General features: G+C 38.9%; 4 protein-coding genes across 5 annotated transcripts; 2 read left to right on the plus strand and 2 right to left on the minus strand.

Annotated features, from left to right (window-relative positions):
- Positions 1-296: 296 nt before the first annotated feature.
- LOC111778840 (membrane protein of ER body-like protein) lies at positions 297-1,906 on the plus strand. Its single transcript, XM_087119238.1, has 3 exons — positions 297-835; positions 940-1,001; positions 1,308-1,906. Exons 1-3 carry the CDS (start codon positions 316-318, stop codon positions 1,818-1,820), a joined length of 1,095 nt encoding a protein of 364 aa, XP_086975364.1. The 5' UTR covers positions 297-315; the 3' UTR covers positions 1,821-1,906.
- Positions 1,833-5,570, minus strand: LOC147787674 (uncharacterized). The gene is made up of 9 exons (XM_087118885.1): positions 5,500-5,570; positions 4,176-4,253; positions 4,015-4,068; positions 3,821-3,889; positions 3,693-3,722; positions 3,266-3,370; positions 3,008-3,133; positions 2,824-2,925; positions 1,833-1,993 (listed from the first exon to the last, which is right to left on the minus strand). The coding sequence occupies exons 2-9, from the start codon at positions 4,234-4,236 to the stop codon at positions 1,971-1,973; spliced, it is 570 nt and encodes a 189-aa protein (XP_086975011.1). The 5' UTR covers positions 4,237-4,253; positions 5,500-5,570; the 3' UTR covers positions 1,833-1,970.
- A 1,727-nt stretch (positions 5,571-7,297) lies between these two features.
- LOC111778291 (uncharacterized) lies at positions 7,298-12,774 on the plus strand. 2 transcript variants are annotated; one of them, XM_023658015.2, is made up of 8 exons: positions 7,298-7,606; positions 8,556-8,975; positions 9,881-9,943; positions 10,903-11,202; positions 11,293-11,439; positions 11,704-11,765; positions 12,114-12,591; positions 12,694-12,774. In XM_023658015.2, exons 1-7 carry the CDS (start codon positions 7,402-7,404, stop codon positions 12,588-12,590), a joined length of 1,674 nt encoding a protein of 557 aa, XP_023513783.2. In that variant the 5' UTR covers positions 7,298-7,401; the 3' UTR covers position 12,591; positions 12,694-12,774. The 2 variants fall into 2 exon arrangements, with proteins under 2 accessions (XP_023513783.2, XP_023513784.2); XM_023658016.2 differs by having other exon boundaries at positions 12,698-12,774.
- On the minus strand, positions 12,605-16,320 carry LOC111778294 (uncharacterized). The gene is made up of 2 exons (XM_023658021.2): positions 15,745-16,320; positions 12,605-14,319 (listed from the first exon to the last, which is right to left on the minus strand). Exons 1-2 carry the CDS (start codon positions 16,029-16,031, stop codon positions 12,948-12,950), a joined length of 1,659 nt encoding a protein of 552 aa, XP_023513789.2. The 5' UTR covers positions 16,032-16,320; the 3' UTR covers positions 12,605-12,947.
- Positions 16,321-16,933: the final 613 nt, after the last annotated feature.

Here is a 16,933-nt window from a genome sequence, read left to right on the forward strand (position 1 = left end):
ACATTTATAAGTAATGTTTCGTTTCTCTGTCTAACTGATTTGGATCTCACATAAATTAATTGATAATTATTGAGATTGAAATTAATATAATTACAAATTAGTTAGAAACATATATATATTTTTTTTCACGTTTATAAAAAAATAAGAAAAGAAAAAACGACAACATGTGAAGCTTCAAATTTTTAAAAACCCACGTTGGTCTGTTTCACACTCTGAACGCCAATAAAATGGCTCCTCTTCCAACATTCTCGGATACACTGAACCTTAAGCTCCACCCTTTCTCCGGCCACCGTACCACACCGCAGCTTTCTCATAATGGAAGCCGTTATAGATCGGCCGGTGGCGGCGGAAACGGAGAATCAATCGACGCTGGCTGCCGGAGAAAGTAAGTCACGTGCGATGAAGCTGAGCCGAACTTCGTCTTCTGATAGCGATGAAGTTTATTCCGACTCCGACACCGACACCGACACCAATGTTGAAAATCAAAGGCTGTACGAGTTACCCAATTCTCACGACTTCTACTGCGCCAACTGCAAATCAAGCATAACTAAAGTGATTATTCTCCGCAACCCTCCGTCGCGGTCGTTGATCTCGGCTGCTGGAGAATCGAGTTGTTCACCAAACCTGATACCGAAGCTGCAGCCTCGGTCACATGCAGAAATCTGTAGCATTTCCGCTCAATGCAGCGGCAATGTGTATATTACCTTTGTATCAAACCGCCCCGAGCCTAGGCGTTGTTTCGAGATAGTGAAGAGCATTGTGTACGGAGGATTAACCGAAGCAATCACGAGCCTAGGCATCGTAACCTCCGCAGCAAGTGCCAATATTCCGATAGGTAAAATGATAATGGACGAGTTTTGGATCATTTGATTATTTTATTATCGTAATTTTGTAGAGGAATGGCCGTGTAATATTAAATTTGGTATGTATGATTTGCAGAGATTATCGGGGCTTTGACATTGGCAAACATGATTATCGGTCTTATTGTCCTCACAAAAAATGTAAGTCAAACACGTTTTACTTCGATTTATACTCTCGGATTTAAACACAGTTTAAGGGGTGCTCGTGGGTTGATTTAGGTCGGGTTAAGATATTTTTTAGATCTAACCCAATTGTTCGAGTTATAAAAATTTTCAATTCAAACAATTCTTATTAAAGAACGAACAAGCCTAACCCAACTATAAAAATTTTTTGGATTGAGTTGGTTCGAGTTGATCTGATTATTTGGGTCAACTGATTTTTTAAACATCTTTGACCAAGATTTGGATTAGATTATCGTGAATTTCCTCGAAAGCTAGGTTGTTTAGAAAGTGTTTAACGGTGCTATGGGGAATGTAATTTTACAGTTCTCTACGCTAAAGTCGAATCAACCCAAGAAATACCCATACCGAAGAAAACGACCACAAGTCGATCCGTACGAGGAAGCCTTAGGCGACAGACAGAATTATCTTCTTCACTACACCGCCGTCATTCTATCATTCTTACTCATCGGGTTTCTGCCTCCTCTAATTTACGGCTTCTCCTTCCGCCACACTGACGGCAGCAATCTCAAACTCGCTGCTGTGGCTGTCACCTCGCTTCTATGTATTGTGCTACTCGCCGTCGCGAAAGCTTACGTTCGGAAGCCGTTGCATAAGTATGTCAAAACCCTAGTATGTTACATTGTTCTAGGGTTAGGGGTCTTTGGCCTGTCTTATGTAGCTGGCAAGGTGCTTGGTAAGCTTCTTGAGCCACTTGGGTGGTTTAAGACAGACCCAATGGCTCCCACTTTGTTGCTCCCTAATATGAACTTTGCAAAACCCACGTGGGGATTCATATGAACAATGCTTGGTTTCTTTATTTTCTTGCAAATGTTTGGACAGGTAATACAGGTAATACAGGTAATACAGGTAATACAGGTAATATAGGTAATACAGGTAATACAGGTAATTGTCTCTTGGGTTGTTTTCCGGTTTTGTTCTTGCCATCTTCTAACAATTTGCTCCATAATTTCCTACAACAAAGTATAGATTATCATAAAACATGTTCAAAAAGGGTATCATAACGATCTTGTTCGGTAATTCATGAACTTGAAAGATACATCGTTTAGTTTAGTGTTGCTTTAAGGACGAAAACATCAGCTATGAATAACTAACATCCGTAATTGACAACATCAATGTAATGTCATCCCAAGTCTGAAGATGTTGTTTGTCTTCGTTATCAGAACTGATTCATGAGTCAATTTTGTTATCAAAATGTCCCAAACATCCATCCATCTGTGTACTAATAAGGTATGAACCCTCCCGTGTCCATATCGAGTCATTTATGGATAACATATTGGGAAACGACCCCATATACTAACCTCCCACTAGAGGGCAAGGACGTAATATTGGCACACTTGTGTCGTTCGATACTGTCCTAAAAAATCCATTCCAAGAGAAAACACCCAAAACCCTTATTTTGCAATGCTCGTTCACACCATGAAACACATATGTGCTATGAGATAGTTCACTTAGGCCACGAAACCTAGGGGTAACGAAGAGCTAACATCATGCATCTCCCTATATATATCTCTTCCTCAAGTTAATATGGGTCTATTTCATAGTCCAACTGGGTCTTTTGCCATCCACGTGTGGGTCAACTAAATAAGGTCGTAGCTGACCCATGGTGTTGTCATTCATGGCCCATGAGTCCGTTATGGGTTGGCCAACCTCTTCTTTCGTATTTTCACATTCCTAATCTCTGAAATTCTCGGACTTGACCAACTAGCTAGATTCACCCATAAACAAAACATTATATCAAAGCACGATTTGACAATCACATTCAAATCTTATCGAAACATACTTAGTGAGCGTGATTCTGGGAAAGATTTCCACGGATACATTCTAGCAACATTGACTTTAATTTTATTTCCCGAACCTAATATTTTTGGATTGAAATTTAGATCTGCATAAAAAAAACATATTATATATTACAAAGTATTCAATTTTTTCAAAATATTTCATCACTAGAGAAAATTCATACACACCATTTTGATTGCCACTTTTGAGGTCAAGGGAAGGAAGATCTAAGTCAGATTTTGAAGAATGCATATGAACTACATTCAATTCAAGTTCGTTGTTATCCCCAATTATCTCCGGATTTATACCATTCCCTGCATCAAAATATGTTCATATCTTGCTACGAACGATCTAAATGATCATTGATATCTTATTCATTGAGTTATGCTCGGATTTACTGTTAGAATGATCGAGTCTACCCATCAAATAATAAAGTCCGATCATACCTTGAATTGGGATGATTTCATTCGGTTCAGCTCCATTGTTATTAACTTGAAGAGATTTGTCGTTGTTTTGCTCAACTCTAGAATGAGATTGATCGGTTCTTTGATCTAGTACACATAAAATAAAGAGATATAGTAAGTACATATTATGAGTATTCATATAACTCGATAACTCGACTAACTCGGACTACTCAACCTAAATCATAAAAGTTGAGTTGAGTTAGATATTTTTCAGTCTGGATTGGGTTGAATTTTTAAAAAATAAAAAATTTTGATTGGGTTGACTTTTTTCATAAAGTCAACTCAAAAATAGAGTTACAATACAACTCAACCATACCCTACCTTTAAAAAAAAATTGGTAAAAAATATTAACTATGCAATTAAATATTTTAATTAAGGAATTAAATAAATTAAAAATTGAATTATGTACCTCCACAGCAATTACAGCACCTACATGCTCCTGAATAATAAAAATTTGAAAAATATTTATTATAATTAAAGAATATATGAAAATAATAATAATAATAATAATAATATATTATTATAAGGAATTATTACCGTAGAAGCACATATTGCAATGTCTCCAGCAATTGTTGCATATATTATTTATCGATATATTTTGTGAACCTGAAATGCATTTTTCTCATTATTATTATTATTATTCGTTAATCATAATTATAATTTAAACTAATTAATATTTTAAAGATCAATGGCTCGATCTCTCCATAAACATAAAATCCTTCAATACGTACCATTACGATCACCAGCGTCACCTGGGTTTGGATCTAGACATCCACAACATGCACCTGAATTATGGAACGTCTCAAGTGATTAGAACGATCTTATAAAAATTATGAGTGACTTGGTCACGTTTATTCAAGCATGAACGATGATGAACCCATTGAAAACGTACAACAGTCTCTCACGCAAGTCCACCCGCAGCATAACCATTGGAAGAACGTCAATGGATCCATTGCACCCTTTGTGTCTCCTGCAACAATAGGTGTTTTCAAGTATGTGACTTTTCTGTTTAGGCCTCGTGTTCTATTATCTAGTCGATGTGGGACTTTATTCACTTTTCTAACGTGAGAAAACAAGTAAAAACAAATTTCTTCATTGATTGAGAAAGATTAAGTGTCAAACGAAATAGGGGTTACTAATTCTCTTTTTGTAAACGTCCAAGCTTACTGCTAGCAGATATTGTTCACCTTGACCTATTACGTATCGTCGTCAACCTCGGTTTTAAAACGCGTCTACTAAGGAGAGGTTTTCACACCCTTATAAGGAATGTTTCGTTTCCCTCTCCAACCGATGTGGGATCTCACAATCCACCCCCCTTGGGGGCCAGCGTCCTCGTTAGCACATCACTCAGTGTCTGGCTCTAATACCGTTTGTAACAGTTCAAGCCCACCGTTAGCAGATATTGTCAACTTTGGCCGTTGCATATTGTCGTCAGTCTCACGGTTTTAAAACGCGTCTACTAGGGAGAGGTTTCCATACCCTTATAAGGAATGTTTTGTTTCCCTCTCCAACCGATATGGGATCTCTCAATCCACCCTTCTTGGAGGCCCAGCGTCCTCACTAGCAGACCACCCAATGTCTAGCTCTGATACCATTTGTAACAGCCCAAGCCCACCGCTAGCAGATATTGTCCACTTTGGCCGTTACATATTGTCGTCAGTCTCACGGTTTTAAAACGCGTCTACTAGAAAGAGGTTTCCATATCCTTATAAGAAATGTTTCGTTTCCCTCTCCAACCGATGTGGGATCTCACAATCCACCCCTCTTGGAAGCTCAGAGTCCTCGCTAGCACACCACCCAATGTCTAGCTCTGATACCATTTGTAACAGCCCAAGCCCACCGCTAGCAGATATTGTCCACTTTGACTCGTTACGTATCCCCATCAGCCTCACAATTTTAAAACGCGTCTACTAGAGAGAGGTTTCCACACCCTTATAAGAAATGTTTCGTTTCCCTCTCCAACCGACGTGAAATCTCACACCATTTCATTGGGGGGCGAAAAATGAATCGACATCTCGATATGAGACAAACCTTTCCAATTTGAATTAGGAAAGAACGACAAGGTCCATCCAAACCGTCCAATGAAGAATAAGAGGAGAAAAAAGTGTCAATCACGCACGAAACCCCCGAAAACAGACACAGATAAAAATTTCAAAGTTATTGGAATTGGTACTTTCCGAGAGCTATTTTCGAACCAAGAAAAAGTAAACTCATACCTGTCGTGCTCTAACTCCAAGCTCTTCCTTTCTTCCTCCTTCAAGTGTGTCCAAGAACATAAGAACATCACTTAGCCTCACCAACTAGCATTAAAATACTTCCATTTTTCTAATAAACTATAGTGTAAAAACAACTGGCCAGCTAGCATAGTCTATTAATCATTGACATTTAAATACTCTTTAAACAACCTTTGTGGACAAAGATTTCTTAACTACTACAACCATGTTACGGTTACCAACTTGTTTGGATAAGGTTACGTCGTACATGTTGAATTTTATGTATGACTTTTTATTTTTCACATTTATCTATTTATAATAAACTTTTGAAAATGACTGGACGAGTAACTTACATGACCGATGCATGGGAAAGAGATATTTTGAATATGATACAAAATAATAATAATAATAATAATAATAAATATAAATATTAATTCAGTTCGTCCACTCGTGAAATAATGTTTAAAAATATCTAATCATTTTCGTACCTTAATTATTTAAGTCAAATATAAAATTTAAATTATTAAATATTATTTTATTTCATGAATAAGATTCTCGAAATATATTATGGATAAAGTTTTTATAAATTGACAAAAATTAGAGTTGAATATAGTGGGAAGATAATTTCATACGTGGAATGCAAATTTTTTATTTAGAAAAAGTATTAATAAATATGATTTTTTTAAAAAAATAAATTTTAAAATTTTAAAAATGTAATTAAAAAAAAAGAGAGAGTAAATAATCGAGCCTTCCCTACTAGGTGAAGAAGTACAATCACATACAATCATATTTGCCACCTGTCATAAAACGTCATTTCGTAGTCTTCGTCTCAAACATCGTTTCTTATTTCATTAATCATTTTTAATTAATATATATAATGTAATCGCACAAGCCGATGTCACTGTCATGTTTGTCCAAAGCATATTGCCTATGGCCGCATGACAAATGTCCCAGTCGATTGACAGGGAGGATGTCACGGTCATGCTTGTCCATAGCATGTTGCTTATGGTCACATGATAGATGTCCCAGTCTTGGTTGTTCGAGTCGGTTGATAGGGACGTCAACCAATTGAGTGGGGAGGATGTCACAGGCATGCAACCATAGGCAACACGCCTTGGACAAACATGAACCACTTGTTACAATCGCACTTTGATAGCAGCAGCTTGTGATTATGCGGCACTCACTTCCCAGTAGCAAGTGAGTTAAGTCTATTCGTTCTTACGTCGCTTACGGCCAAGCAACGTATGCTCGAGCCTCTGGCCCCAGTTCAAGAAGAAAGTTTTAGAAAACGGGAAGAGAGATTTCGAATGAGAGTTTTGAAAGCAAGATTTGAGAAATTGAAATTGGTGTCATATGAGAATGTAAGCAAAAGGCAACAACAACGGCTTACTGCATATAACTATCGGGTAGGGACGTCATTTCATAGTCTTGTCTCAAACATCATTTTTTAAATATTTCATTAATCATTTTTAATCAATATATATAATGTAACCGCACAAGCCCGCTCAGTCTTCTCCTCAATCACCTCCTTCGGGGCTTAACGTCTTCGCTGACACTCGTTCCTCTCTCCAATTGATATGGAATCTTACAATTCATCCCCTCTCGGGCCCAGCGTCCTGGCGCACCGCCCGGCGTCTAGCTCTGATAGCATTTGTAATAGCTCAAGCCTACCGCAAACAGATATTGTCTTATTTCGATTTTTTCTTTCGAGCTTGTTTGGATAATTAAACTAGAGATTAATTATAATGAGTTAATTAAACTATAATTATGCCAAATGTTGATATAGTTAGTTACGGACGCCTAAAACTCAAAGAAAACAAGAAACAAAAAGATTCAGTATATGCATTGGACTCTGAAACGAACTTCCTCCGTTGATTCTGTTCCAGCTACCGGAGTTCGTCTCCGATGATGAACAGAGATAAGCATCTGCCGGAGGTGGAAACAGAGACGACGGGGGAGGATGACGAAGAACCGAGTGTTTTGCTACGGAGGAAGAAATTTCGTCAACGCGCTCAGTCTAGCTTCTCATCCACTGACAGCGACGAAACGTTCTCCGAGAATTTCGAGGGACGTAAATTCGTCGTTCGAGATGAACAACAACAAGAACAATGTAAGTTTCGGCAAATTATTCATCGCTGTTTGGATTTCGTTGTTCTTCTCCCGTTCTTGTAATGTACTTTAGTCGCCATTTGAAACTGGAATTTGAGGCTTAGAGGCGTGAAACCGATCGCCATTGTTGCGCTACTGTTATTACGACAGGCGGCCAAAATGAAGCTTCATTAGGCGAAAACACAGTTAAATTTATTCCTTCAAAGACTTTCTAAATTCGTGGATCTACTCGATTTCCTTTCTTTTAATTAATCGATTCTCATTCCGTAAATCTTGGCGAAGAAGACGAAGACTACGTGTTCGACGAAGGGAAAGTGATCGCCACAGTTCGTTTTGTTTTGTTCTGATTTGTTAGGTTGCTTAATTAATAATTAATTCTCTTAATTACAGTATTAACTTTACGAAAACTTTTCTGCAGAACAAAATAAGTAACACGTCGTCATCGTGAATAATAATCAATCATTAATGTTCTTTAATTTTCTTGTATGTTTTAGCAACATATTCAGAACTCAGAGATACCGACAATTTAGAACTGGGTCCCGTCCTATGTCAAAATCCTCCTGCAATTTGTTCTTTCTGCTAGTAACTTGCAGCAAGCGTAATTGGGTTCTTTAGACTAACCAGAGCTCTTGAACGTTTAGGATTTGAATTTTTACTGTATGGATTTTTTCCCTAGGATAGGAATTGGATTCTGTAACCAATCAAGAACAGAACCCTCAGTCAATTTTTTCTACCCAAACAAATTGCAGGAGCCTTTTAATTCTGTCAATTATGCTACTGTTGAATGATGGGAAATTTGTTTTTCTTGCCATTGATCTGTGGGAAGAACTTGAATGAAAAGCTCTGCTGAAGTTATGTGATTCTTATTATATTTTTGGTACCAAATTTGGGTATTCATTTGGAAATTCGATGTTTCCTTCCTGTTGTATGATTTCTTATTGTAACTTCAGGTACTGGATGCTCTATTGGATCTTCTCGGTTGAAAGTCGATGGTGATCGTCATACTTTTTTTGAAGTAAGCCCCACAAGGAAAACAGGCTCGCTAAATGGCACTGGGATCAAGTTCCAGCATGATCAGATCCCTTCAGCTGTTTCTAATCAACCATCCAAGGGGGAAATTGAGGAGCAGGCTTCATGTAAAAGAGTGGAGTTGAGGTCAGAGAATGGAACTCAAGTGGCGGATTTATATCTTGGAATGATATATGAGAAACCCAGCTCGCATAATTTCTACTGTCCTAACTGTCACGCTTGTGTCACGAAGGTGATTATACGTGAAAGAGAATGGGTAAATAAGACTGTTTCTAAACCAATTCCTTCTCCGGTTGATAGATTCAGATGCACCTCTTGCCTCAGTTTCCTCGCCCCTATAGGTGGGTTTCTCATTCTTATCTGATATATGTTGTATGGTTCAAACTGTACTGCAGCAGTTGACTCCTTTAAAATATGTGAGATCCCAGAGAGGAGAACAAAATATTCTTTATATGAGTGTGGAAACATCTTCCTAATAAACGCGTTTTAAAAACCTTGAGAGGAAACCCAGAAGGAAAAGTCCAAAGAGAACAATATCTGCTAACGGTGGGTTTGAGTCGTTACAAATGGTATTAGAGCTAGACCCCGAGAGGTGTGCTAGCGAGGATGTTGAGCCTCAAAGGAGGTGGACACTGAGCGGTGTGCCAGCAAGGATGCTAAACCGCGAAAGAGAGTGGACATCAGGCGGTGTGCAAACAAGGACGCTGAGTCTCGAAGGGGGTGAATTGTGAGATCGGAACAAAACATTCTTTATAAGGGTGTGGAAACCTCTTCCTAACAGACGTGTTTTAAAAAATCTTGAAGAAAAGCTCGAAAGGGAAAGCCCAAAGAGGACAATATCTGCTAGCGGTGGGTTTGGGCGGTTTCTCTATGCAAAAACGGTTGCCATTAATGGTTTTGCCACTTACTGATGTCGAAAGAAAAGCGTCTCCCTTAGAGGATGCCGGTGGCACATGCTGATTGAGGCTTAAAATAAAAAACCTTAGGAAACTTTAGAGATACACTTTAGCTTTTATGTTAAGATTAATCATCACTGTGAAGGTTATGCGGGAGTTGACTTGGAATCATGTAATTGTTTCATCTCTGTTTGCAATTTATTCATAAATAGAGGGAAGGGACCTTTTGAATATTGTCTTAGCCTTTGGAAACAGTCATGGGTAAAGGGTAGTTTATCATATATGTTTGTGTATGTTGTCAAATGGATCTTACCAGGATTACTGAGTTAAGCTATTTTTTCAATGGGCAGGTGCATGGCTCTTTCCTAAATTGGCTACTCCTGACCGTGAGGAAGAAGTTTTATCCGGACAAGGTATTTGATTTTGTACATGCTTTTGGTGTTCGATGTCTTTTTTGTTTAAACTTTTGAAGATTATCGTAATCGACATGAACTAAGATGCACATTAGAAAGATTGATATTTCCAATGATACTTGTTCTAAGAATATTGCTAGTAAACAATGTTTAATAGTTTCCAGACCAAGTCCTCATCATCAAGCATGGAGAATAAATCTCATGATCCTCTTCATTCATCCATCTAATTTCTCTCCATTCTTAGTTTCCTTCTGAGAAATCAAAGCAGAAGAAGAAAGATCTTTCATAATTTATTTTCACAGCTACGCTTCTGATCCCTTTCCCAAAAAAGATAGAACATGCGTGGCTATTTGAAATTGATTCTTTGCATGTGAGGAAATTACTTCTGCTGTCTATATAATGTTGAAGCATAGCTTTATGAGGATATATATGGTGGGAGGAATATCATAGTCATAGCAATAAGTTGGATGATGAAAGTCTCACATCGGCTAATTTAGGGAATGATCATGGGTTTATAATCAAAGAATACTTTCTCCATTGGTATTGGTACGAGGCCTTTTAGGGAAGCCCAAAGCAAAGTCATGAGAGCTTATGCTCAAAGTGGACAATATCATACCATTGTGGAAAGTCGTGTTCATCTAACATGGTATCAGAGCTATGCCCTAAACTTAGTCATGCCAATAGATTGATAAATCCTCAAATGTCGAACAAAAGACTCCAAAAGAAAAAGAGTCGAGTCTTGATTAAGGGGAGGCATACTTTGTTCGAGGGGAGGTGTTGGATGATGAAAGTCCCTCATCGGCTAATTTAGGGAATGATCATGGGTTATAATCAAAGAAAACTCTCTCCATTGGTATGAGGCAATATCATACCATAGTGGAGAGTCGTGTTCATCTAACAAGATTATGACATCAAGTCAAAGCACTCTCATGGTCTTTTCCTACTAAATATGCGCGCAGGAAATAACGCTGCAAGCACAGGGATCAGAGAAAGGGAGACATTTCAAGTGTTGCAGGAAACAAGAGATCATCAAGGAAGTCGAGTTGGTAGAGACACTTCCAGCGTTCCCGATCAGTCAGTTCATTGTGCAGTAACTGATAAAGTTGAAGGTGATCATGCTGTATCTAATTCAACGCCAACTCATTCTTCACGTAACAGAACAATTGCCGATGAAGGAGTGAATATCAAACAAGGTAGAGGCAAAGTTGGAGTGAATATCAAACAAGGTAGAGGCAAAGTTAGAGTGAATATCAAACAAGGTAGAGGCAAAGTTTTAATAATTTATATTTGTTGAAATTAACAGAGATTTACTCGAGTTAATATTAATAGAGATTTATTAGTTGAAACAGGACGTGTGGTGGATAGAGGAGTAGAAGCTGAACCAAGTAGGTTTAACAGGTGGGAAATTGTGAAAAGTATAGTGTATGGTGGTTTATCTGAATCAATTACAAGCCTCGGCATTATGACATCTGCAGCGAGTGCCAATACTGCAATAGGTTATATTTTACTACTTTTTTCCATCCTGCTTATAGCATCTAAACTTCATTTGTATAAGAAACATGAACTTGAGTTGTACCATATATATAGAATAGCATTTTTTAAACATCTTTGGATCTTCAAGAGATGCTAGAGTACGGACATCTCAAGTTACACCATAATATGGAACAGCATCTGTCTTTGAAACATGATATATCCTGGTTTTTTCTCACCTAAACTAAGTTGTGTCAAAATATTAATCTATTTTCACGTTCTTTTTGCAGGCAACATTATAGTTTTGGCATTGGCAAATCTGATTAGAGGGCTTTTTATCCTTGGACATAATGTAAGTAACTGACTGTCTGATAAACCGCAGAGATGAATGTTTATTTAATTTAGAACGATTACTAAAAGAAGTAGATGGTAGAGGAGATAGTGTGCGGGAGACTTGTTGAACTTTCTTACTAAACGGTTTCATCTTAAGACTCTTAGCGCATTTATATCGTGTCACGGTAGTATGTTGAGAAAGACTGTTTATGATTTGGCTTGTGTGATGGTACACGAGGCACATTCGAGTTGTATTGATTACCTACTTTTTGGTCTTGTCGCATCTTTATTACTTTGTTCAAAATTCCCTTACATTTTTGTTTGTTGAATCATAAGCTATCTCTCATTAAACATATACAATTTTCAGTTGAGAGGACTCAAGACCGAGCAGTTCAGAAGGACATCTCATGGACCAGTAGACCGATACGAAGTAGTACTGGGAAACCGAGAGAATTACGTTCTACATTGCACGCTTGCCATCATCTCATTCATACTCTTTGGCTTAGTCCCCACTCTGGTTTACGTTTTAACATTCACCAAGAGCAATAACAAGGATTTCAAGCTTGCAGCAGCGGTAGGAGCTTCTTTTTTATGCATCATATTGCTTGCTATTGGGAAGGCTTCCATTCAGAGACCAAAAAATTGGGATGCATACGCCAAAACAGTAGCGACTTACATCGTTATAGCAGCCTGGGCCGGAAGCTTCTCATACATGGCTGGGGATCTACTCGACAAGTTCATCAAGAAATACAATGATTGGTTTGAGCGAAGCCGCTCTGCATTCAGGCTCAATCTGCCTCTTCCTGAGATGAGTTTGGCGGAACCAGCATGGGGATCCTTGTGAGGTAGCTCCAAATATGAAGTTAGAACATTTTGTTATTTTCAACTACTTTCATTGTTGACAGAAACGCACTCAAAATCTCCAATTAATTCACTTTTTTTGCAAGGAAGCCAAATGGATTGCATTGACTTCCTGTTTACAAAAAGGGAATAACAAATTCCAGACAGTTTATCATCTGGTTCTTCTATTCTTTACCTTTTTTCCTCTCAATCTTACAATATAATGAAGAAATGTAGAAGGAAAATGTTCTTATTCACCTCGAATTGGTCTCTGCACAAGTGAAGAAATGGGAACCAAATACACTAACAAACCTTCATTGTTTCCCAGTCTCCCCTTTTTGAGTGGAATGATGATAATTCATCAGAACATCCATCTTGGGGAAGAATGAGCAGCAGCAGTGCTTTGCCTTGGTTTGCTAACTTGTTCCGAGCTGTTTCGCTTCTTCATGATCGAGGAGACCGTCGGGCTGTAGTAGTCATTGCTCCGGTAAGATCCAGCCCCTTGAGAATACATCTTCCTTCCATTTCTGAAACTTCTTTGATTCTCTAGGATTGTTTGACGTGCCATGGGATTTCTTTGGACTGATCCCCATCTGTTGTAGTTTACACAACTCTGACTCCTTCCAACCTGCTGAAACTTACCTTCTCTAGGACTCGTATAGTTTCGACTCTCTGCAGTTTCTGCAGAGTACATTGTTGTCTCTCCCTCGCTGCTATAGCCGTTATGCATCGCTGAAACTTCCTCGGGAGATGAACAAGACTGAACTTCACTTAAGGCCCCGTTTACAGAATTGGTTGAGGCAACCTCTTCTCTGTTTTCGATTGGATCGACAAGTTGTCTCTCCATGCTTTGGTATTGTCTCCATTGGTTGTGTTGAGAAACATCCTTTGTGGAATTTTCATTAGAGCCAAGTGGGTTTTGTCTGGTAGGATGACCCGTAATCACAGCCATGGATACTCTCGGAGGAAAGTTGATATCCCGTAGCTGCATTGGCGCGCTTTCCTTTTTTCGAAGAGGAACTGCTATCAACTTTGGCGATTCATATATTTCAGGTGCAGGAATTCCTTGCACATGGTTTAGGTGTAGGTTATTCATCGGAGCCTCTTCCTTGATCGTGTTTGTCGTAGTGGAATAGCTCGGTCCGGGCAGTTCTTCTCTGGTTTCCTCATCATTCGCTTCCATCGGCTTAAAAACTTGCCTCAATGTAAAGGAAGAAGAATGCTCACTCTTTTGTCCTGAAGACATCAATCTTATGAGTTGTGGCTTTGGTTTGTTAAGTTCCTCAAGACTACCTTCCCAATGTTGGTTTAACCAACCACAAATGATAGGCAGAGGAATCCCAAATTGCATAGGAAGATCCTTCTTACAAGACGACGAAGACGACGAAGAAGTCGATGATGATTTGGTATTCGGAGACGTGGCTAGTTTCATAGGATCACATACCATGAATGCAAGGTTACCTTGTGCATCAAACCCAGCAGACCCGGGACTACACGTTACCCCATCGGTCGATAATTTTATAAGGTTATCAGTAGCTATAGCCACCTTGCCCTCACTAATGATAAGTTCATCTTTGTCAGAAAATCCCAAGAGGTAAACAGCATTGCCAAGATCAAGATTTGGTTTAGAACATATCTTTAAGTGCTGAAGCTGCTGCTGAGAGTGGGAGTCTCCTTCCACTGCATCTAAGCCCACTATTGTAAGATCCAAAATGGAACTTGTAATGAAGAACCTGCAATCAAAGTATAGTGTTGGATGAAATGATTCACATTGCAAACAGTCTCAAAAGGATACAGAGGTTCTACTCCTTGTTAGCAGATATTGTCCGCTTCGGCCCGTTATGTATCGTCATCAGCCTCACGGTTTTAAAATGCGTATACTAGGAAGAGATTTCCACACCCTTGTAAGGAATGCTTCGTTTCCCTCTCCAACTGATGTGGGATCTCACAATCCACCCCCCTTGGAGACTCAACGTTCTCGTTGGCACACCCCCCAGTGCTTGGTTCTAATACCATTTTGTAACGGCTCAAGCCGATTGCTAGTAGATATTGTCTACTTTGGCTCGTTATGTATTTCCGTTAACCTCACAGTTTTAAAACGCATCTATTAGGGAGAGGTTTTGTAACGGCTCAAGCCCACCACTAGCAGATGTTGTCCTGTTTGGGTTTTCCCTTTCGGACTTCCCCTCAAGACTTTTAAAACGTGTCTGCTAGGGAGAAGTTTCCACACCCTTACAAAGGGTGTTTCGTTCTCCTCTCCAACCGTTATGGGCTCTCACAATTCACCCCCCTTCGCGATCCAGTGTCCTTGCTGGCACATCGCCTCGTGTCCAGCCTCCTCACTAGCACATAGCCCGGTATGTGACTCTGATACCATTTGTAACAGTCCAAGCCCACTGCTAGCAGATATCATCTATTTTGGCCCGTTACGTATCATCCTCAGCCTCACAGTTTTAAAATGCGTCTGTTAGGGATTTCCACACCCTTATAAGAAATGCTTCATTCTCCTCTCCAACCGACGTGGGATCTCACATATAGTAATCAGGTAATACATTGCTCACATCTAAGGATAGTTTTACCTCCAAACTCGGATCGAATCGAATATCATAAGAAAAAAGCAAGTGCAGAAACATAACTCTTCTCCAAACAAGGCTATGCAACAATTGAAAAATTGAAATATATAACCTACAAACAGAAGAGAAAAAGGAAAGGAGAACACTCATAGATTTGATGGTATCAGCAATCAGTTTGCTCACAAGCCAAATCAATAGATCAAGGGATGGTAAGGACAACTAAGAGTTTCGGTAAAAGATTAGAATGGAACGGAATAAAAGAATCAATAGAAAAAGTCAGCTCGGATGTTCTCCCCTACGCCGAACGCCACCGAACATTAAAAACCAACTTGCTCGGTGAATCACTCGGAGCCCAGATACATTTTCGGTGCCATGGAGCTAGACCAGTAGTGAGTTAAAATCAAACTATAAATTTGCACACAGTTACTTCAGCCATCAATTTCCATATCCCAACTATTTCCACCAAACAAAACAAGAACTAAACGCAAAGGCACAAAAGAGCAAGCAGAATACTCCAAAACAATCCCAAAATAAACAAACAAACAAACAAAAGAACCCCAAAAGAAAAAAAAGAAAAAAAGTCACCTGTGAGGAACGAGAGTGGCGGCGCCGCCGTTTTGGAGGCGGATCTCGCAACTCTCAGCAGCAGAAACGGAGGGAAGATTAACATGGGTGGTCAAAAGAAGGCTCCGGTGGATCAAAAAAGCAGTGCCGGAGGAGGCCCCATTAGAAGAAGAAGAAGAAGAAGAAGAAGAAGAAGCGGCGGAGATTCGCGCCATTGCAGGAGCTTTGCCGGAAAAAATGGCAGCCTTGGTTCGCTCGGACTTGCCGACCCCTTTACAGAAGCACAAGGAATCACCCAAAACACCCATTGGAAATGGGATCTTGTAGGTGAATTGGGAAATGGGTGTTGAAATTATGGATCTAGAAGAAGAAATCGAAGTGGGAATTGCAGCATTTGAGCCAAAGGGGTAATGTGAAGACTACAAATGTGAAATTTGTCGCCATTTTTGTGTCACATAGAAAGAAAAGAGAAAAGAGAAGTGTTGTATAAAGTGCTTGTAGAGAAGAACAGCGAAATGTTATTTGTTATTTGAGCTGTGCCACTTGGAATGTCAGACCATCCCTTCAAATCTCCACATCTCCACATTTCTATTCCGACCTCTTCGACATTTTAGTCCTAAACCGAAAACAAAACTCATAAACGGTTTAAATTTTCTTAATTTTCATAATAATTTTTTTAAAATGTCTATATATTTTTTAAAAAAATTGAGAAAACATTTTCGAGACGAGACAAGGACGTCTAAAGTTGAGGTTGGGAGAGAGCGTGTGGGGCTTATAGTGTGTTTGTGCCCTAAAAGAAATTCTCACAAATTTTGGAGGGAAAAGTGTGGATTACGCATAGTGTCACCCACGCTTTATCAAACTTAGTTAGGATTGTTACACGTGTCATATGCTTTAAATCCTTTATCCATGAAATTTTATTTTGAAATTTAAATAATAAAAATATGGTCAAAATATTTGAATTCTCTAACCTTTTAGTAATTGTTTAATGAATTTGTTTTAACTTTTAATTTTGTATTAAAAAGGGTCGAAGGATATGCAGTGATTCTTACCACCATACTCGAGAAGCCAGTCAATAATATTGGCATGCGTGATGCTACAATAATATCGAACCAACCTTAAACGAGAACATCGCTAAAACAAAATTTAACTATCATGTAGAATACTAACGATATAATGACATATACTTTAACTAATTATGTGTTCAATA

This window comes from Cucurbita pepo, chromosome 17, assembly GCF_057944985.1.
Source record: "Cucurbita pepo subsp. pepo isolate OVF chromosome 17, ASM5794498v1, whole genome shotgun sequence".
Taxonomy (NCBI): domain Eukaryota; kingdom Viridiplantae; phylum Streptophyta; class Magnoliopsida; order Cucurbitales; family Cucurbitaceae; genus Cucurbita; species Cucurbita pepo.